This window comes from Euleptes europaea, chromosome 2 (assembly GCF_029931775.1).
Source record: "Euleptes europaea isolate rEulEur1 chromosome 2, rEulEur1.hap1, whole genome shotgun sequence".
Lineage (NCBI taxonomy): Eukaryota > Metazoa > Chordata > Lepidosauria > Squamata > Sphaerodactylidae > Euleptes > Euleptes europaea.
In genome coordinates, this window is record NC_079313.1 from 117,391 (window position 1) to 139,746 (window position 22,356).

At 50.7% G+C, this 22,356-nt stretch overlaps 1 protein-coding gene across 1 annotated transcript in view; it reads right to left on the bottom strand.

Moving 5' to 3' along the window:
• Positions 1-356: 356 nt before the first annotated feature.
• The window catches only part of EPS15L1 (epidermal growth factor receptor pathway substrate 15 like 1), a 45,221-nt gene continuing 23,221 nt past the window's right edge, over positions 357-22,356 (bottom strand). Inside the window, exons 14-23 of the mRNA XM_056867538.1 lie at positions 22,128-22,325; positions 20,947-21,111; positions 19,875-20,010; positions 19,720-19,770; positions 19,132-19,271; positions 18,882-18,942; positions 18,409-18,491; positions 16,893-17,025; positions 10,758-10,969; positions 357-504 (exon numbers count right to left, since the gene is read on the bottom strand). Of these exons, the coding sequence (XP_056723516.1) occupies positions 358-504; positions 10,758-10,969; positions 16,893-17,025; positions 18,409-18,491; positions 18,882-18,942; positions 19,132-19,271; positions 19,720-19,770; positions 19,875-20,010; positions 20,947-21,111; positions 22,128-22,325 (1,326 nt within the window). The 3' untranslated portion in view covers position 357. The remainder of the gene's footprint in view (positions 505-10,757; positions 10,970-16,892; positions 17,026-18,408; positions 18,492-18,881; positions 18,943-19,131; positions 19,272-19,719; positions 19,771-19,874; positions 20,011-20,946; positions 21,112-22,127; positions 22,326-22,356) is intronic.

Below are 22,356 nucleotides of genomic sequence, written 5' to 3' on the forward strand. Positions count from 1 at the left end.
ACAGGATGACCGCTCAGTGGTCACCCTGAACATCGCTGGTCCAGTTAATCCAAGAGTGGCCATTTCCGTCATCACGGCATTGGTGCTGCAGTCCTGGCAAAAAGTGGCTCCGGGAGGGGCCGTGGGCCATGAGCCTTGCGAGAGATCAAGCTGATCACACGGTTCCGATCAGGTGCTGTCCTGGGGAGGGTGTGGCGGGGGGCTGAAGGCATGCCCCCCAAACGCAGCGGCTGTAGCCAGCCAGTCCCGGTAGGCAATCAGACTCACTTTGGAACATTCGGAAACAAACTGACCGGCCGCCAAAAGTCTAGACAGGCTCCTTTCGGGGTTCAGGCGGGCCACCCCCCCGCCCCAGTCTTAGGAGGCGGGCATGTCTGCCTTGCTGAGGGCGATGGCCAGCTCCAGGTCCTCCTGCTCCTGCCTCTGCAGCCGCGCCAGCCGCTCCTGCTCCGCCCTCTCACTCTCACGCTTGGCCCACACCAACTGCTGCTCCTCATTGCCAAGCTGAAAAGACAGACAGATGCTTCATTAAGGGACCTCCACACAGAATCCCTGGTGGCGGGTGGCAAAGCCACGCGCACCCCCCCCCCACAGCAATGCCCCGCAGCATTACAGGAGGGGTGCTGACAACTGCCCCCCTCCCCCACTGGATTCCCAGAATGCAGCAGGGCTCACCCAGGAGCAACAGGGAAGCCATCAGCCTGCAGGGGGGGTGGGTTGGTGGAACTCGTTGGTCGAAAGATTGGCGTGGAAATGGCTCTGTCCCTTCTGGGCTCCAGCTGGGTCCCTTCTCTCCTCCTCTTTCCTACTCTCTGCTGGCATTCCCTAAGACTTTCAGCCTCGCACATTCTTCCTCCTGCTCTTGGTCTCCAGAATAATTGCTATGCTCTGCCGTTCTTTGCCTGATCTCCTTTCCTTCTCTCTCACCTTTCTCTTCTTCTAGGTCACTGCACAGTTTTCTCCACTTTCCAGGCCCCTGTTGTTGTTTTGTATATGGAGAAGGGGAGACGTTGCACAACAGAATTCTAAAACGGAAGGAGCAAAAGCCACGGTTCCGGGGCCCCATCCTAGAACTGGCTGCGCCATCGCTGAAGTGCTCAGAATATGCACAGCACACACAGTGCCAGCACAAATCACCACAAAGTGCAACTAATGACACCTCCTCCCCCCCATAAACATGACTTTGCCCTGTGATCTCCTGGCATTCGCATTGCTGAAAACTGACCTCTTCATACAGCCCTGATCTTACACGTCTGCCGTTTCCCTGGTATGTCTTGCCTGATTTCAGTTGTATGTTATCGAAAACAACAAAACCTATGCTGAGACTACGAAACGGCTATACAAAATAACACAGCACGCTAGCTCCAAGAAATAACAGTGTATGACTGTTCACACCAAACTATACACACATAATATAACTCCTAAGCTGTCTAACTACCTAAATAATCTTATAACTACTGTCTGGTGATTTCAGCGGTAAGCCTGTGTTTTACGTAGTCTTTAGTCTGTGGAGATGAGCCAGGGTATAAGCAGTGGCCATCATGACCATAACAGTAACTTCCAGGTTGTGTTAGAGCCCGCAAATGATCAAGAGTCCCAGAACCGGTCAGTTCCTTCTTAAGCATCACCTGCATCTGATTTAAGAGATTCTGCTTCCCCCCCACCCCCCACCCCCAGCAGCAGTATTCAACTTGGAGGGGGAGACGTTGCACAACATAATTCTTAAACAGAAGCAGCAAAAGCCACAGTTCCGGGGGGCCCATCCTAGAACGGTTTGCGCCATCGCTGAAGCGATCAGAACATGCACAGCACACACAGTGCCAGCCCAAATCACCACAAAGTGCAACTAATGACACCCACACCCTCTGGGACACAAATTTTCACTGCAGGAGCATCCTGGGTTAACATATCCCTGGAGCAAAATATGGATGAGATGCAGCCCAGCCAACAGGCTCCCACATCTTTCTTGCAAAGTGCAGCAAGGCAGGCAGCGATCCCAAGCCCCAGGAGTTCCACCTACTTCTAAGCAAAATCCTATGATTTATAGAATCACAGAATCACAGGGTTGGAAGGTACCACCAGGGTCATCTAGTCCAACCCCCTGCACAATGCAGGAAATTCCAAATTTCCAGACACCTGAATGTGCATGTGAGTATGGGGGGCAGGATGCGTTTCAATCAATCACACAGCTGTTAAAAACTTGTTTTTGCTTCAGGCTGTGAGGTTTTGTTCAATGCGCGAAGGCATTTTGCCAGCTGCAGAGGTCCTTGCAGATGGTGACGTGTGCCAATGAAACCATTCCCAGCTGATCCTGCAGAGCAACTCCCACAAGGAGTCAAAGGACCTTCCCCAGACTGGAGACCAGAAGAAAAGCAGCCTGGCCCCATCCGTCAGTCAAACTCAGCCAGGAAAGGGTCCCATTTGGGAGGTTACCCACAACAAATAACATCAGTGACGGAAGCACACAGCTTCCCATGTTCTCTAGGATTATAGATTGGTCTAAACCCTGGGGATTGTTTAAAGGTGAAGGTAGTCCCCTGTGCAAGAAACGGGTCATTACTGCCAAATGGGGTGACGTCTCATTACAATGTTTACTAGGCAGACTATGTTTATGGGGAGGTTTGCCATTGCCTTCCCCAGTCGTCTACACTTTACCCCCAGCAAGCTGGGTACTCCTTTTACCAACCTCGGAAGGATGGAAGGCTGAGACAACCATGAGCCGGCTCCCTGAAACCAACTTCCATCGGGATCGAACTCAGGTTGTGAGCAGAGCTTTTGACTGCGGTACTGCAGCTTTCCCCTCTGCACTACAGGGCTCTGGGGATTGTTTAGGGATTCCTATAAGAAACCTGGCTGTAAGGCTGCAGTTCATGCACATTTACAGAACATGAAAATAACTGTGCCTTTTTTTTTTTTAAAGGAGGACAGAGAGTCAAATTTAATACATAAATGGAAGGAGTCCAAACCAACCTACAAAGAGACGGCATCATTTTCTTCTCAAATGGATCTATCCTTAGACAACAGTGTTAATGGCCTTCTTATGTTTCCTAAGCTACACCTGCGGATGAAAAGTAACTTCCTAAACTACACCTACGGATTAAATGCCCACCACCCACCCTTGCATTCACCCCAACATTTCTCCTCTTCTGACCACACCTGTGTCCCATGAGCAGCTGCAACTCATAGCTTGTAGAAAGGAGGAGGTGCCTGTTATTATTTTGGGTGCGGTGGAACACAGGCAGGATGGTGCTGCTGCACTCGTCTTGTTAGTGGCTTCCTAGAGGCACCTGGTTGGCCACTGTGTGAACAGACTGCTGGACTTGATGGGCCTTGGTCTAATCCAGCAGAGCCTTTCTTATGTTCTTATGAGGTCGAAGGAAGGAGCCATCTAACCTACAGAGCTCTCAAGCTCTTGGGTACATTGTTGGCTCCGGCCAAAGCAGGGCAAGGGGTTCCCCACCCTGTTGGAAGGTGACACCCAGGGGCAGGGAGGGAAACAGACAACTGCGAGGGTACATTCTTTGCCTTGTGGGACAGGAAAGTCTGAATGACCGGGGGGCGGGGGCGGGAAGAGAATGACTCGCCCCAGAGTAGACTATGAATTCTCTGGACACAGAAGAAGCTCTTCCTACCACAGCTTCTGACCAGGGAGCTGAATGCCAAGCAGGCCTCAGCTTTCCCCTTTGGATGGCCGCCTGGTCCACATGGAAAGGGACTCTGGAAGGAAGTCCCAACCAGGAGATCTAAGGTCATGCTTAACCTCAAACAACTGCAAGGTCAAGCAAAAGCCAAGCCTGTTCCGAATCCAACACCGCAGCCAACAGTACAGGTCTGCTTTGCCTCAGCAAGGGGGAAATCTTATCATGAGTTGGGGCAAAACTGGAGGGAGGGAAAATCAGCTTTTTTGGAAAAGCTTAAGAAATTGAATAAGCTGGATTTTATTTTCACCTCCCCAGGGAACTGAAACACCGAATAAAAGATAAAGCCTGTAAAACTTTATTGGAAGCGTGTGACCTCGCAGGTGAGCTGACGCTGAATAGGGAGGAGTTGGAAGGGAGGACTTCCCAGTTCAGGAGACAAAGAAAAAGGTCCCAGAGGAATGTGAGGGGACCTCATTTGAAAAGGTGGCAGCAGCAGCAGGGGCTCTGCACAGGTGGAGAACCAGAAAGCTCACCAGAACCACCCCGAAGAGAGGAACCGCTTTCTTTAATGGCAGGAGTACGGACCACATCCAACTGCCTTGCCCCCAAATTACAAGCTACAACCACCAGCTGCTGAAAAGGTTAAAGAGGAGCAAGGGACCAGGGTAGATCCTTATTGCTGCTTCACTATTATTGAACCAGCGGAAGCTGGGGGGAGAGGGAAGAGGCTTTCCCACATGCCTCAGTCATCAGCTGGCCATTGGAGCCTCTGTTTCTCTAGTGTGTTATGACCTGGTATCTCATTCTGATTTTGTACTCAACTTGACTTATAGAATAAAGGGTGCTACCAGAGACCTTTGCACTATTCCCAGAATGGAGGGGGTGAGGCCAAGAACCAATAATAGGCATGCTCCTCTGATCCTACAGAGAATTGGTATGCGTCATGACTAGTATCCATCTTGATTAGTAGCCATTGATAGTTATGTCCTCCATAAGAAAAGCCCTGCTGGATCAGACCCAGGCCCATCAAGTCCAGCAGTCTGTTCACACAGTGGCCAACCAGGTACCTCTGGGAAGCCCACAAGCAAGATGACTGCAGCAGCATTATCTTGCCTGTGTTCCACAGCACCTAATATAATTGGCATGCTCTTCTGACACTGGAGAGAACATAAGAAAAGCCCTGCTGGATCAGACCCAGGCCCATCAAGTCCAGCAGTCTGTTCACACAGTGGCCAACCAGGTGCCTCTAGGAAGCCCACAAGCAAGACGACTGCAGCAGTATTCTGCTGCCTGTGTTCCAGTGCACCTAATATAACCTTTGCAGCCGCTCCCCATAACTGACAAGGATTTTAAGAGGGTAGGAACCTTGTTGGATCCTTCCCCAACCCACACAGAGGTAAAAGGGTTTTATGCTGCATTTGGGGGCCGTGCCACGAGGTCCCCTGGGAGAGTTGCATTCGCTTCTGCTGAAGCCCGGTGACAGAGGAGGCCCTCAAGGCCTTCTGTCAGCTAGGCTTTCGGTCTGAGATTTGGATGAACAGGGGGCAGAATTTAGAACTTTTGAGTCAAGGGAGGAGGTGAATGGCTTTCCTGCCCCTGCCCGCTGAAAACTGCCTGGAGATGATCTCCTATAGTTGTGGAGGTGCTGTTTCTAACACTGTTTCCATGGAGGGTTTGGGGGGTGGAGAAGTAAGGTGGGCCCTGTGAATTTGTTAAGGCTTTCTAAGACAGGAAAGAGGTGGTGTTGACTATGAGTAAAAGTGAAATTGTAGAAGATACGCTGGAAACAGGTCCGATGGATGCGTTAGCTCACTTTGCAGAACGGGAGGCTTTGAAGTGGCTACGAGGTGTGTTGGTTGAGGACAGAGAGAAAATCTGTTTAGTTTTGCATCAGTTAGAGAATGTCGTTAGAAACAAAACCGGAAGAATGGTTTTGACACAGGGTCTCTCACCCACCTATTAGATGCTCACCTTATAGAGTAAATAGGGAAGTTTTGAGTGGAGTGAGAAGAGATTCAAGAAACGCTGGAGTTATGAGTGACTCAGCCTTTGTCCGCGGGCATCTCCTGCTGGTGGGTTGCTCCACCAGACTGTTCTATTAAGTTTCGTGCGGACCACTGGAAGACAAAGAGCATCACAAAGGAAGGTGTTTGTTCCGTGTCCAGGACGGACACTTTGTTGGATACGACAGGGGGGTCTGCTAAAGTGATACTGACCGTGTAAATGTTTTGGGGAACTGGTATTGGAGGAAGAAGCAAGAACTAAATCTGCTTTCACTACTCAAGATAATCTGTTTGAGTTTTCTGTACTTCCATCTGGGTTTAAGAATTCACCTGCATCCTTCCAGAGGCTAATAAGAAACTTGCTGAATGGGATGTCAGCGTCTGCGGTCGCTTATATGGATGATATAGTGATTTTTAGCAAAGATTTTAATTTGCATTTAGAGCCTTTAGTCAGGGTGTTAAGTGCTATCCAAGAAGGGGGCCCCACCATCAAACTGAACAGATGCCAGACGTAGTATATTTAGGACACAGGAGTGGGAAGTTGGAGCATCACAGCAATTTGGGACAAGGTAGAGGTGATAAGAGAACCAAGAGGGAGGCCAGGGCTTCCGCGGGGTTTCCGTATTGCAGATCTGTGCCCCAGCTTGGGACTGCAGCCTCCCCGCTTCACGCGACCACAGAGAAAACAATGCCTGACAAGGCAGTCCGGAACCAAGAGTGTCATACCACCTCTGGCCAACTGAAGGGTTTTTAAATTTTCTTGCTTGTTTTTAAGGCTCCAGACTACAGCATATGTTTTCATTTGGCCACAGATGCTTCAGACAAAGGCCTGGGGGCTGGTTCTGATGCAGGAATATGAGGGAACCAAATAAGTGGCAGCACATCTGAGCAAGGAGCTCATCCCCAGGGAAAGAAACCTGTCTTGAGTACAAGAGCGTTTGGCAAATATAAGGGCTTTGGATACATTTAGACATATTATGGGACCTGGAGTTCCCTCTCCTGCTTGATCACTCGTCTTTGCAGTGTCTACAAACCATGAAAGATTCTAACACAAAACTCCAACCTATGTTTTGGAAAATACAGCAGTTTAACATAAAAACTGAACAAGTTTCTGGAAGAATAATGTGACTGCTAATGCTTTATCCGGAAAAGACATTGACCCGGCTGGTTTCAGATACTGCACTAGAGGAGATACACTTTTGTTCTGATATGTATGGGAATAATCATTGGATTGTAGTATGTAATCTGTAGAATGCAACGTGAGAGCTAATCTTTCTTTTAGTCTGTTAATTTTCTTTTTGTGCACTCCAACACGCCATGCTGTTCAATGGAGTGTTTCCACTTCCAAAAGTGAGAGGGGGAGGTGTGACGAAATGCCCTCCACCCTAGAATTCACTCCTATACTTCAATTACTGTGACTACACTCTGTCCATGAACAGGAACCCAGCTGCAAACTCATAGCTGTCAGAAGGAGCCAGCGAGCTCCAAGCACAGGAGCACTCAAGCTCTTGATGAGGCTAAGAGCTCTGGCTGAAGAAAGGCCAACAGTTTCACAGCCTGTTGCAAGGGGCAGCGAGGGAAGGAAGCAAATCGCTAGAATGCATTATCTTGCTTGCAAATGACCCCTCTGGACACAGAGAAGAAGCGCTCTCTTCTATGGTTTCTGACCAGGGAGGCACATACCATGCATGACTCAGCTTTTACCTAGGGAATCCAACTTGTCCATGCAGCAAGGGACATCAAGGAGACGTTCATGAGAACTTTAAACTACCACAACTTCAAGTATAGCTAGTCTGCCCTAATTAAACATCAGTTAGGATATATTCTGAAAGGTGTGTTTTTACCTGATCTTTGTACCCTTGCTCAGCCTGAATGTCTGAACTAATAACGTGCATTTGTTTTATTCATTTATTAAACTTTCTTTTGTCACATTAAAACACATACCAGCTGACTGGAAGGGACTCCTCTAGCTCTATAGTGATCTATCAGAGGTGGAGGGAATGTACCGGGGTCCAGGTACACTGTGCACCTGTGTAGCCTCTCTCAGTGGAGGAATCAGATCAGTACTACGCGCACGGTAGCCCAGCCCACCCCATTCCACTGAAGCACTTCTGAGAAGGGCTGCGTGAGCCTCCATACAAGCACTAAAGTGTACACAGGTCTCCGTTCCTTCTGTGCACCTTTCCGTGTGTCAAGGTGTATTTAGCGGGAGCACAAAGGGATGGCAGGATCAACTCAGACACCTTAAAAGGTTCAATAAGCAGAAACAAAATGGCTTGCATTTGCTCGATGATCAAACAGCCCAACAGCCCCACAATACATGAAACCTCAGTTTTCACTGAGTTGTGCAACAGTGAATAAAGCTTGTCTCCCCCTCGTCTTCCCAGAACATTTCCCCCCCTTTTATTTCACTAAAAATGAAAGAGGATCTTGCAATACCCCGAAGACTAACAGATTTGTTGTGGCAAAAGTGTTTGTAGTCTAGCAGCCCACTCCAGGTGCGTCCACTGGGCAAAATGCATCTGTCTGTCTCCAGGCAAAACAATAAACTGACCAAAATTTAACACTCAAAATGTCATCTTTCAGAAACCAGAGGAAGGATAATTCAGTCTCCTGGGACAAATTGCTCCTGTCCTGGAAATTTTGATTCTTGAATAAAGGAAGTTCAGAGGAACTGCGCTGTGCGAAATTGCTGATTTAGAATTTATTCATTTAGAATGGTTTTCCTCCAAGTCTCAATGGAGACGAAAGTTTTCCCACACTCCACTGAGATTTCATCAGCACAGTAAAACTAGGAAGATTGTGCTGTCATTATGGACAATCACTGCTGTTGTGAAGGGATGTGCTGCTTTACTTGCATCAATTACTTAATAAATCTGGGCTGTGCAAAGAGATGTCCCAGGCTGACCTCTTGCGTTTCACTCCCTTTTGATCTCGCAATCCGCAATTCTTTAGCCCCACCACCTGCCAACTGAGGACATGCTCCACACACCTCTGCCGCTTCCACCACAACAAAGCTGTCTGTCTTGAAGGGGACACGGGACCCACGTTGGGACTAACACAGCGGCCCCTCTGGAATTTCTCACTGGAATTTCTCTTCATTTCAAGTTCTACTATCCTCATCATGCATGTTGGAAACACCTTTTGTGACTCACCCTCAAGCAGAAGAACCTGTTCCTGAATTACCCCTGACAGATGGTGAGCCAGCCACTGAGAAAGGAAATTCCGCAGCTACCTCCTGACTCCGTTGCTGACCTTGCGCTCCCATTTAGGATATTCTGCTCTCATTCCTCCGTGCTGCTTTGAAGGCAAGAGGTTGTCTCTAAATATTTGAAATGGGCCCCTGCCACCAAACCCTATCCTTCCATGCCTAGGTCCCAGTCCTAGGCCACACTAAGAGCTCTCTGTCAAGGCCCCTGCCAGCTCTACTGGATTGACAATGGCGACAAACGAAACCAGAATCCCAGAGCTCCCAAAGCAGTGCCGCTTCCTTTTCTCAAGCCTGTCTGCCTTGCTCAGCGCTGCCTACTCTGATATCAGGTCTCAGGCAGAACCCTGCTGCTAAAGGCGCTCACCACTGAACTGGGGACCTTCTGCAACCAGCTGAGCTCCGGCCTCTGCCCTGCACCACTCCCTTCGTCCTACTGCATGGCTCTGCAAAGTCTGGAGCCTCCCTCCAGCCCTGGGAAGGAGCCTCCCTCCAACTTACAAGGCTCTTCTGCTGCTGGGGAGCAGAGCGGTAGGAAACACACCGCTGAGCTGACAAAACACGCTGTCTCCTCTGAAGGCTCCCTCGGAAGCTCTGCGGCCCACCCCTCCCCCTCTGGGGCCCATCACACATGAACACACATGAAGCTGCCCTTCTACTGAATCAGAACCCCCCCCCCTCGGTCCATCAGTCAGTGTTGTCTAGACAGACCGGCAGTGGCTCTGCAGGGTCTCAGGGAGGTCTTTCACATCACCCGCTTGCTTAGTCCCCTTTAACTGGAGATGCCCCTGGGGATTGAACCTGAGACCTTCTGCATGCCAAGCAGAGGCTCTACACACTGAGCCACAGTGTCTGTCATCCTTTCCTAAATGAAAGACTTTACTGATTTCCACCGGAAAATTATTCTCTCAACAGTAAGCCCACCTAGAGGCCAACTGGAAGCATCTGAAAATGTCTGTAGGTTTTATATCCATATTCCCAGGGGCCACAATATTTTTATCCTTCCTTCTGTTTGAATCAAAACCAGGCCAATTCACAAACGAAAAGTAATTTGAACTGCTTACAGTCAACTTGCACTTTTAACATGTTTCTGTACCTTTTGGTACATCTTAAGGTGCCCACATACCAAGTCCATCAAGCTCAAAACTGTTCCCTATCTGGTGCTGCCTCTAGGGTCTCAGGCAGAGGGTTTTTTTTCCTCCAAAACCAGTGACCGGATGGTCACCGCATTGGCCTGCAGTAGGACAGCCGGGATTCGAGTCCAGGAGCACCTGAGAGATCAGCCAGATTTTCAGGGTATGAGCTTTTGAGAGTCTAAGCCCTGACACCCTGAAAATCTTGTCAGTCTCTAAGGTGCTGCCGGATTTCAAATCTAGCTACCCCCAAAACCAGTGGCCAGAGAGCTGCCTCCAACTGGAAATGCCAGGATTTGAACTGAGGGCTTTGCGCATGCACAGCTCTATACCCCTGAGCAGGGCTGTTAGTAGAAGCTGAAAAGCTGCTGCTGCAGCTCCCCCTCCCCCCAACCTCAGTGCAACAACACAGTGCAAAGATTTGAGCCCTGCCGGAAGGGACGGGAGTGAAGAGACAAGGCGGCATACAACGGAGGAGGAATGCTAGAAGCAAGCAGACGAACCTCTCCAACGAGCGGCATCAAACTCAGAGCTCTTTTATTGGCAAGTCAGTCTGTAACATACAGATTAATACAGCACTAACTAATGGGGAAGGCAGGCAGGCAGGAAGCCCGAGGGACTGCGAGACACGAGTCAGTGGAAAGGTGGGGGGGGGGAGAACGCGACTGAAACAGAAAGCCCCCCAAGGCCCAGGAGCAGAGGGAGGGGCTCTGATGGCTCAGAGAGGGAGGGAGGGAGGGAGGGAGGGATGGAGGGAGGGAGTTCAACTTACAGAGCTGAAGTCAGCAAACCCCCGGGAAGAGTCTTTAGAAGGTTTACTTGAAGAGGGAGGAGGAGGAGCAAACGGGTCCTTTCCACTAAATAGGTCCCCAAACCCCTTTTTACTCTGAAACGGGTCACTGCTGTCAAACCCAAATGGCTGGAATGGATCGGGGGGCTTGGCAAAATCGGAAGACCCAAGTTGGCTTACAGGAGTACTTTTACCTGGAAGGGTTGAGAGAAAAAGGAGGAGGGGGAGGGGGGGAAAGAAAGAAAGAAAGGGAGTTACTTACCACAGAAAAAAAACTAACCCTCCCCCAGGAAGGCTAAAACGTTTGCTTCTAGCCCCAGATGGACCCCCCACCCCCCACAAGGCCCTGGAGCTGGCTACATTATGCTGGCCAAAGAGGAAAGCTTTTCAGAGATGGGCCGGGACACACTTCTTCTGTCTCTACAGGGTCTATAATTAGCAAACCCCCCCCCAAATAACCCCCACACCTAGATTATTCAACACACACATCTGGCTGCTAAAAAAATAAGCCACCAACACAAAATGTACAAGTCTGAAGGAAAACCCGCTCCCCCCCCCAGCCCAGCCCCCCCCGCCTCCTCCGTGAAGGAAACGGCCGGAGACACCAGAGGCACGCTCTTGACTGGGGGAGGGGGGGTGCCAATTGCTGCAAACAACATGCTGCTGTTACTTCAAGGGATGTTATTTTTGACTGCCGGCTCCTAGATTTGAGGAAATAGTTTCTCCCCCCCCCTGACCCCCCAAAGCAAAACAGATCCCTCATGTGAAACCACAACAGTTTCAGCAGTTGCCCAAGGAGTGCGCACAAACCGCACCGAAGGCTCACTTCAGCAAAATGAAGATGAACCACAGCCAAGTGCCGCTACCAAGCTGCAGGGACAACAGCCCCCCCCCAGCTCTCGGGGGTGGGGTGGGGTGAGGTGGGAGAGACTGCCCAGGTGGCGGGGGAAGGAAGTGCCCGGGGTCTAACTTGGGGGTTATTCCCACGTGTGTGTGTGTGTGTGGGGGGGGGGAAATGGGAGAGTCCAGTGAGGCCCAGCTCCTCCACACGGTGCCTCACTCCCAGCATCAGTGCCAGGGCAGGCCTCGCCTCTGCCCGGGGCGCATCCCCTGCCATTCCCCCCTCTGCACACAATAAACTAATTTTACTGCTCTAACAACATAAGATGCATCATTTATAACTTACTTATCCTATAAAATTGCAATATTTGACATATTTATGGAATTTAAAAGTTATAAATGCCTCAGTTTTGTACAAGAAAAATTGCAAATATCAGCTGAGGGCACCCTCTGCTCTCTTGGCCCAGGGACCTTAATTTTGCCATCTGGGTAGAGAGAGCTCAGTTCTCAGTGCCACTTTCAGAGTTTTCCTCTGAGGCTTGGCTGTAGTTTCTGCCCTATCTCCTTCTGATCTTTTTCTGATCTCCCTCCTGCAAGGTAAGGCAATCAGCTAGCTGCTCCACCCTTCCCCTCACTGATGCTGACAGGCATGAGATGCCTCTGTCCTGCAGGACACCCCCCCCCCTCTGAAGATGGGGTTCTGGCTCACAGCTAGCCTCGGGCTCGCCATCAGGCCCTTGGGAGGCTCCACACAGGCAGTCCGTTCAATCGATTCTTAAAGTCCACGAATGCTGCATTTACCTGCAATCGCCTCTCTCACTGGCTGCCCCTATCCACTCCTGGACCACAAAGCCCACCTGTTCAATGTAACGGGGTCTCTCGCTCTCGCTCTCTGGAAATATAAGTATGGCCTCTCCGTCCTCCCACCACATTACTGTCTGAGATCTTTGATACAAGGTGCAGTTCTGAGATGGACAAGGGTTTTTCTCTCTCGCTCTATTTTAAGACTGAAATGAATCCCTGGTCCTTTCCCAAAAGGCATCTCCTCCCTCCCTCCCTCTTATTTTTAGTCCACTGAGAATAAGGAAGAGTCCTGGGTAACCTGGAAGCTTGTATCATACACATTGTACACCAACTAGCTCTAAGATGAAGGTATCATTTGACTGCCCCCTGAACTTTGCCCAAGTGACCAACTACAGATACATGGTCTTCACCTTGTCGAACTCTTGTTATTTTTGCATGTTATGGAAAGTGTTAATATTTCCGCCCCGGAGTGGGAACGGAACTGAGGCCCTCCACTTAAAAGCAGAGGTGTTAACCACTGATATGAGATGCCAGCTTGCACAAGAGGAGCAGCCTGCAAGAACCAGGAGCAGGACCATAACGCTCAGCATCTACTCGAGGTTATCTAAATTTAGAGGGAAAATCTGGTAGCAAACCACTCTGGAAGTGAGCATCTCTGATGCTCACACACGTACACATGCGTGCGCATGCACACGCACAACGGCCTCACTTTATCTTGGTGCTTTGTAACGGTAAACATCTGCAACAGCCCCATAATTCTGGCTAGAAGAGGAGTGTGGCCCTGCCTGCTTCAGATCTCTGCTGAGGGAAACAGTAAAGGTCACCTCCTTTTTCAACCACAAGTGATAAAAGATGTGGGCTGTTTTGTTGTTCTAGGTGCTCTCACAGAACAAGACAGTCCCTTTGAGGGGGGGGAGTGAAGCACCTTTCAGGCATGGCAATCTGCAAAGTGAATCCGCGAAATGCCCAGTGATCAGCTCACAAAGACACCCTGAACTCACACAGAGCGTTCTGGTTTGCCCTCAGTCGTCCTTCGGGGGTGATTCCCCAAATGCTGGGTGGGCCCCTCCTCCTGGGGATCCCTGGAGGCAGGAAAACCATTTTGACAGACCCCCTTGCCAGGCTCTTCCACCACACAAGGACTGCACCAAAGGACTGCACTTCTGAACTCCTGCCTGCCTGCCCTGGTCCATGCTTCAGGGTGCCCAGTGGCCTTCTCAGCCCCGCTCCTCTGCAGGGCTTCCCTGCACCCCCCACCTCAGGCATCTCCCCCAGCAGAGAAAACACAGGAGCTCAGCCCTCTCGAGGCGGAGACGGGAAAGGCCCCCTTTGTCCCATGAGACGGGGAAGCAGAGAATGCCTGAGGGGTACGCTCACACGTGAAGCACTTGATGTGAACTGGAGAGAAAAGTGGGGAGAGACCATACGAGCGGGTCCAGAAGCCCTCCAGTGCAGAGGAAATGGCACCGCCAAAGCCGAGCAAGTGCTTTACAAACAAGGGGGGTGGCTTTTGGAACCCCCGTCGCCCGACCCAGAAGGTCCCTGGCCTTTGGCACGTAACCCGGGGCTGAAGGTCACTCGCTGGTGAGTGGCACAGGTTCCCCCTCGATATCTCTGGAGAGCAGCGCGGTTCCAACCGCAGCAGGAAGGGTGCCGAGAGGAAGTGGGTCAGGGTGGAGCTGCTGCAGCTGGTCCCACGGTCGCAGCAGCCCAGAGAGACTGAACTGACTGACAATCACTGGCACCCACACAGAGACTTCCTGCGCTTTAAACAACAACAAAAAATCTGTTTCTCTCTTTGAGGATTCAACATCTTTTACCTAGAAACTCGTATGCAGTGAGCTCTGACAGATTTCTATCAGAAAACAACAAACAGGCAATCCTAATAACCAGCTGGCACTTCCAAGAGAGCTCTGTTAAACTGGCTGGTTGCAGCAGATTCCAATTACAACCCCCCCCCAAACATGACCAGCGTAAGAAACCAGCCCCACACTCAACGTGCAGCGCCAGGCTCAAGCCAGGCATGCTTGGAAAGAGAACCCTTGGGTGGCACAACTCCCTCGTTGCACCTTCTGCCACTTACATCTGTGGTGCAAGCCAACAGCGGGTCAAAAGGAGCGGCACCCAGCCTTAGCAGCCCCTCTGAGGATTCTCTGAACACCCCCTGCAGGCTAGCTGTCACTTCACAAAACAAGAGGTTTTTTTTGGGGGGGGGAGCATCATAACAGGTAGACTCACAGAATCACAGAAGGGACCACCAGGGTCATCTAGTCCAACCCTCTGCTCAATGCAGGGAATTTGCAACTACCTTCTCCCCACACCCAATGACCCCTACTCCACGCCCAGGAGATGACCAAGATGCCCCCCTCTCATTATCTGCCTAAGGTCATAGAATCAGCATTGCTGACAGATGGCCATCTAGCCTCTGCTTAAAAACCTCCAAGGAAGGAGCGCTTACCACCTCCTGAGGAAGCCTGTTCCGCTGAGGAACCGCTCTGACTGTTAGAAAATTCTTCCTAATGTCTAGACGGAAACTCTTTTGATTTAATTTCAACCCGTTGGTTCTGGTCCGACCTTCTGGGGCAACAGAAAACAACTCGGCACCATCGTCTACATGACAGCCCTTCAAGTACTTGAAGATGGTTATCATATCCCCTCTCAGTCTTCTCCTCTGCAGGCTAAACATACCCAGCTCTTTCAACCTTTCCTCATAGGACTCGGTCTCCAGACCCCCTCACCATCTTGGTTGCCCTCCTCTGGACACGTTCCAGCTTTTCTACATCTTTCTTAAATTGTGGTGCCCAAAACTGAAGTGAAGCCTTTACAGTCAGAAGCCTTTCATGCCCAAGTAACACCAGTGACTGACAAGTCCTGGATGCTGCCAAGGATGGGAACCTGCCAGGCCAGCGGAGTTTCTCGAACCATCCAGGGACCAGGACCACAGGTGTGTCAGAGTACGAATGGTGCGGAGGCATGCAGAAAGAGACCTTTTTCTCCTCGTATAACACAAAACCTCAAGGTCACCCAACAAAATAGGACAGGAAGTAAGACTCAGGACAGGTAAAGGGAAGTTCTTCATACGATGAACAGTTTGTTTATGGAACTCGTTGTAGCAGGAAGTGCTGACGGCTGCGGGCTGAGATGATTTTTAAAGCGGCCCAGACGTGTCAGTGGAGGGGGGGGCAAGAAGTCCACCAATGGCTCAGCCCAGCAGCCACCTCGGAACGTCCACAGAGCCAGGGGGGCAGCGGTGTGTCCACACACTGCTGGAGAGCTTCCCACAGCAGCAGCTCACGGCCCACTGTCATAGCCCTACCTTGGTTTGATACGTCCAAGGTACTTATTATGTATTTAAAATATGTGCAGCCCAGGCACTCGGTTGGGGGGGGGGAACCCTCAAAAAGTGGCTGCCCTACAATTATGACAGAAAAATAAGTGTTGTATACAAAGATGCAAGAATCAAACAAAACAACACTAGGCTATGTAAACTAACATTCTATATTGACTATCGTAGTCACAATAAGGGTCAAACGTACCAATGGAAAATAATACAAGTTAAACGCAGATGCGCCACCCAACTTCACCAAAGAGGTAAAAATACCTGTTGGACTTGATTTAATTTTACCTCTTTGGTGGGGTGGGCGCATCTGCGTTTAACTTGTATTATTTTCCATTGGTACATTTGACCCTTATTGTGACTATGATTATTTTTGTCAATATAAAATGTTAGTTTACATAGCCTAGTGTTGTTTTATTTGATTCCTACAATTATGGCAGCCAGGAAGGTACAGCAATCAGAGTGTTGGGCTAGGACCGGGGAGACCCAGACTCGAAATCCCCACCTCCACCATGGAAGCTTCCTGGGTGACCCTGGGCCACTCACACACTCTCTGCCTAACCTGCCTCACAAGGTTGTTGTGAGGATAAAACAGAGGAGAGGAGAATGCTGAACTCTGCTTGAGTCCCCAGCAGGGAAAAGGGTATAAATGAAGTAAATAAATACATACATACTACCATATTTATTCAAAAGGAAGACAACTTTGAATGTAAGAAGACCACTTTAAAATGTTATACACGCACACAAAAAATTGTTATTGGGCACTGTATGCAAATACAAGATGTTTGTTAAGTGGCATACTTATTTAAAAACTCTTCCATTTGAGGAAATATGGTATGAATATCCAACAGAATATAACCAAGCAATATAGAACAGCGCCGGCTGCAGGACTGAATCCCATGTGTTTTCAGCATGCAAAGAAAGGTTGCATTGCTTCGACACACGGCCGAGGGATGGGCCACAGCAGTCCCAGGCGCCCAGGATGGGAGCGGAGGACAGAAGGGGCCGCGGTGCCACAGCCTGCCCACTGCAGAAGTCCTGGAGACACCAAGCCCAAAACCAGCCCACCTTGCTGGAGAAGTCAATCTATTCCCTGCCACAGGTTCCTAAGGACCCAAAAAGGAAAGAGGACTTACCGCTTGGTAACTTGGGCCTGGGGGGCATGTTCTTCTTTGGCGGCAGAGCAGGAGTGTCGGGCTTACTCTTGAAGGGGTCATCTGGAAAGCCACCCCCTCCGACAGAGGAGTTGAACGGATCTGGTGCTGGAGGCTGCAAGAAAGAGAGGCCGGTTCAAGCTGCCGCGGTGGGAGCAAAGCCTGCGAAGGTGTCCATGGTCCAGTCTGTTAACTGTTTCCCTGGTGAAACCACCACTTGGAATGAGCCACATGACACAATGCGGGCTTTGCAAAGAGGAGTCGGGAGACTCCAGACCCAAGGAGCCGTGCCTCAGCGGCAGAGCACCTGCTTGGCATGCAGAAGGTTCCAGGTTCACTCCCCAGCATCTCCAGTTCAAAGGCTCAGGCAGAAGGTAATGTGAAAGACCACCACTTGAGACCCTGGAGAGCTGCTGTGGGTCAGAGTAGACAACACTGAACTTGATGGAGTAATGGTCAGAAGGCAGCTTACAAATGCTTCATACGACTTTGCCCCCTCCCTTCATAAAGCGAGTCCTTCCTCATGCCACGTCGCAAACTGCTCGTGGAACTTTCGGTAGTTTCAGACACGTGAGGCGCAGCACCAGGGAAGAGGTGAGCAAAGTGCTGGGAAATGCCCCGGGCTTGTATTCCCTAGTACATGCTCACCTCTTCCCTGGCACCAAGCACATCTGACTTCTCTCTGGATGGCTGCCACCGCTCGGATCACAACCGAGACTCCTGGACCCAGCCTCTCTGAAAATGAGAAGCAGCCCAGAGCCCCACACTCTACACTGCAGGAACAACAGACAAGCCCGAGAACCCGACCCAGTAATTTGGAAGGATTTCCCCGAGGCACCCACCCTGGCCCCCCCCGGGGATGTTCGCACTTGCTCAGGAAGGGAAACAGAGATGTCCAAGGCAGCCAGGCCCCGTTCCCAGCTGCAGCTCAGCAGCCAGCCTGGCACTGCAATAAGAGCCGCTGGGAGCCACCACCTGCAACCAGCTGCTAGCCTGGCAGCTCTGACCAGCGAAGCCGAAGCCTCAGAGGACAGGGCAGACACTGCCCCCTGGTGGGAGGGAGGGAGGAGGAGAAGAGCTGGTTTTTACATGCCGACTTTCTCCACCACTTAAGGGAGACTCAAGCTGGCTTACAATCACCCTCCCTTCCCCTCCCCACAACAGACACCCTGTGAGGTAGGTGGGGCTGAGAGATGTCGGGCAGAATTGTGACTAGCCCAAGGTCACCCAACTGGCTTCATGTGTAGGAGTGGGGAAACAAATCCAGTTCACCAGATCAGCCTCCGCTGCTCATGTGGGGGAGGAGTGGGGAATCAAACCTGGTTCTCCAGATCAGAGTCCACCGCTCCAAACCAGCCTGGGGCACAATGAAAACCGCCAATATTGCCAGACGAGGAGGCATCAAGTCAAGTTGTAAGAGACGCGGTGGTGAAATCTCTGTTCAGTGTTGAAAGGGGGACAGTCTTTAGGAAGTGCTGGTTCTCTGGAAGAAACTTACCTTTGACATTCGGCTAAAATCTGCAAATCCTTCACTGCTATTGAAAGCACCGCTGCCAAAGGGATCCAACGTCCCAAAAAGATCTGAAACCAAAACATTAACAAGCCCATGACTTCCAACCAGCTCCTTTTAAGTGTCTACCCTGGAGGACAAGCTCCTGGCAAGGCTGGGCCAGGAAGCTCTGACAAGCCAGGATCCCACGCAGTGCTGCCAACAGAGGCTCACTGAACGGGAGCATCTTGGGAATGGCATGCAGCTGTGCCCCAGTACCCGCAGCATGCCCGTCCTTCAGGGCAAAGCTCAAACTGTAGGGTGTGGCAGAACTTGAAGCAACCCCTGGTGACTTTTTGCAAGTAGGAAAAGGAATACAAGCAGAACAGCTTAAGAAAGGAAAGAGAACGTCATTGTGAATTTGCAACGGTGCAACGCAGCACCTGAGAAAACAGCTAGTCCAGAGGGCCCTTTCCTCGTACCTGGGCCTTTCGAAGAGAGACTCGCTGTCATGAAAGGATCGGAGTTCTCAAAGCTGTGAGGCTGCAACACAGGAGCAGAACGAGAAGAGGGTCACGCATGTTCAGGGAATGGCGTGCTTTGCCCCTCCCAGTGCTAGAGGAAAGGGCTGTTCCCATCCCCTCTACCACCCCCCCAGAGCTCTTGGCAGATGAGGCACGAGCCTCCACCCATCACCAAAGCTCCCTGCGGGGCAAGGCCCATCGTCCTTACTTTGTTCGAGGGCAGCGTGGGATTTTTTGAGAATGGGTCAGACACAAATGGATCACTTTTCTCAGGCTTCTTAAAGAAATCCTCTGGCGCAGAAGTCTGGAACGGGTCACTTTCTTTAAATGGATCTGCTCCGAATGGATCTGGCAGAAGCAGAACAGACAAATTAACAGCTACACGCACCGAGACGCATCATCCCTCCAGAGGGGAGGGCCTTTTCCACTTTCTGACCTACCAAACATTAAATGACCATCAGGGGATCAGTCCAAAGGGGGAAACCAATTGGAACAGAGCCCTTTCCCAAGTCCTCTCCCCATTGTCAAACTTTCTAAATTTCAAGGGGCAATAATCTGCCTTTTTGGCTGATGATGCCATGTGCTCCCAACAGAGCTGTAATGAGCTGAAATTCCATCACCCACACCTGAGTACCTGAGTGGACACAGCCTGATTATATTTTAGCCCTCTTCTTTGGGCAGGCACAGGTGACTCCACTGGATGGTCTCCCCCACTCCCCAGAGAAGGAACACTTTCTGATTCTTAATGCGGCAAAAAGGCCAGGGCCCCACAGAGGAGGGTGTGCGTGGGGCTTACCAGCTGCTGCAGCCGGCTGCTCCGCGAAAGGGTCGTTCTGGAAGGGGTCGCCTGGGTAGAGCGGAGAGACAGACGGTGGCAACTGACAGGCTGAGCAGAGCTGATGCTGAGCTGACCCCTCTCCGGCCGGCCCATCCCCTCCAGGGGATACTTACTGCCTTTGAAGGGGTCTGCTCCTTTGAAGGGGTCTGACCGGAACGGGTCTTCGGCCTGGAAGGGGTCCACGTGCAGCTCCTGGGTGCTGCTGCTGCCGCCGCCGAAGAACAGGGCCTTGTTCTTGAACGGATCGTCCTGCCATCAGACGCGGAAACATCCGGCAATTGGGAGATTCTTGGGCGGACATTTGATTTAGGTTGCCAAATATTGCTAACAACACTATGTTATTTCCGGGGTTTTAAATGCTGGTCCTGATCCTTAAGTGTTATTATGGCTGTCTGTTATTTAAAAACTGAAGTATAACATCACATTTATTTTATTGGTTATATGTATTGCAATTATTATACTGTTTTACTGTATTACTTGCTATGACTCTTGGGCTAGCACACTAAATAAATGAAAAATAGAAAGACCAGGTGGGCCAGATACCTGGCAAGCGGGATCTTCCCCCCTCGCCTCCCTGCCAAACAACTTTCTTCAGAATGATGAATTCCAGCAAGAGCGGCAATAGGTGAGTAACTTCCAACCCAAGCCTGAGACTGTGCAGAAGAACCCACGTCTGAACTCCACACAGCCCTCAGACCTCCTGTTCCGATGGGATCAGATTTCCTAGGGCAAGGATTTCCTTCTCGCGCTGACCTACGTAAACCTGCCCAGGAGAATCTGTTGTCTGCAATATGATCCTCAGGCCACTAAGCAATGTTGCATAATGTAGAAGCTAAGAGACCAGACTCTAAACCAGGCAGCCCCCAACTCAAATGCTGTCTCTGCTGGGAACCATCTCTCTCAGCTTCAAACTCTCTGGATCGGGCCGATCAGAATTAAGAAGAGTAGGTTTTTATACCCCACTTTTCTCTATGTTAAGAAGCTTCAAAGTGCCTTACATTCGCCTTCCCTTCCCCTCCCCACAACAGGCACCTTTGTGAGGAAGGTGGGACTGAGAGAGTTCTGAGAGACCTTTGACTGACCCCAGATCACCCAGCAGGCTTCACGGGAAGAGAGCGGAACCAAAGCCGGTTCTCCAGATTGGAGTCCGCCGCCCTTAACCACTGCACTTAACAGCATCCTTACCAAGGTTCCAAAGCTGCCCCGGTCCTTCGGTGGGTTTCCCTCGTTCAGGTCAGCCAGGTTGGTCATGCTGCCACCGTGGACTCCATTCAGGGCTTCATTATACTGATCGATGTTTCTGCTGGCTTCCTGATGGCTCTCCTGCAGCCGGGCAAGCTTGCTTCTTGCCTGCATTAACGACACAGCAAAACGGCCATGGCAGGTCCAAGCCATAGCCAGCTGGTTTTTATATGCTGACTTTCTCCACCACTTAAGGGAGAATCAAACCAACCATCTTCCCCTCCCCACAACAGACACCCTGTGAGGTAGTGTGAGGACGTCTGCTGAATTGTTTCTTTCAACTCAGAATTGTTTCGTTCTACTCTGTTGTTAGGTCTGGCCCGTACAAGCGGTCAGATCCTGGTTCAGGCTCTTGACATGTTTTAGGCCTGTCTTTGCTTTTCAGTTGCTCTGTGATTCCCACTCCCTGTTCCTCACCCCTCCCGAGTCCCGACCTTGAGTAGCTAACGGCCAGGCCGTGTTTAGATTCCTGTTTCACTCCTTCTTCCCTCCTTTCCCCTGTGCTCTGCTATCTCGCTGTTTCCCAAGCCGTTTGATCTTGCACCTGTGATGTAATCGTGTAACCATGCTTTAAGTTAGGCTTTGCAGCCCAGGCCTGTATTGGCAGCTTCGGAGCTGCAGTTTATCCATGCTTACTAGATGCTCTCAATAAACGTTTACCTGCTTCTGACATGCCTGTCTGAGCGAGTGACTTTTTGAGACGACCTAGGTTGGCTAGAGGACCTGACAGGTAGGTGGGGCTGAGAGAGCTCTAAGAGAGCTGTGACTGGCCCAAGGTCACTCAGCTGGCTTCATGTGTAGGAGTGGGGAAACCAACCCGGTTCACCAGATTAGCCTCTGCTGCTCATGTGGAGGAGCAGGGAATGAAACCTGGTTCTCCAGATCAGACTCCACCGCTCCAAACCAGCGCTCTTAACCACTACACCACTCCGGATTGTGCAAACACCTGCCGCAAATTCTCGGCTGTCTTGGGGGCAGCAGGCTCACACAGCTATCCAACCTACTCCTAGAAACAACAACATGGTTGGCCCCACAGATTTGCCTCCCAAGAAATGCTCAATGTAGAAATGCCCTTGACTCTAGGGGGAGAAGAGGAGGACACATCAACTGAGGCTGTGCCTGACCTGACTGATTTCTTCCTGAGTTGATTTCAGAGATTTTATGATGGTTTCCAGCTGCACTTTCCCAGCCTGGATGCTCTGCTCTAGCTGGGTCTCTTCCTGCTGCAGACGATTCAGTTCTACTTTTGCTCTACTGATGTCATCTTCCTGGGATTTGAGATCTGACTCCTGGGACTGAATCTGCATTTTTAATGATGAAATCTGAAAGAAGAGTGCAACACTATTCGGACTT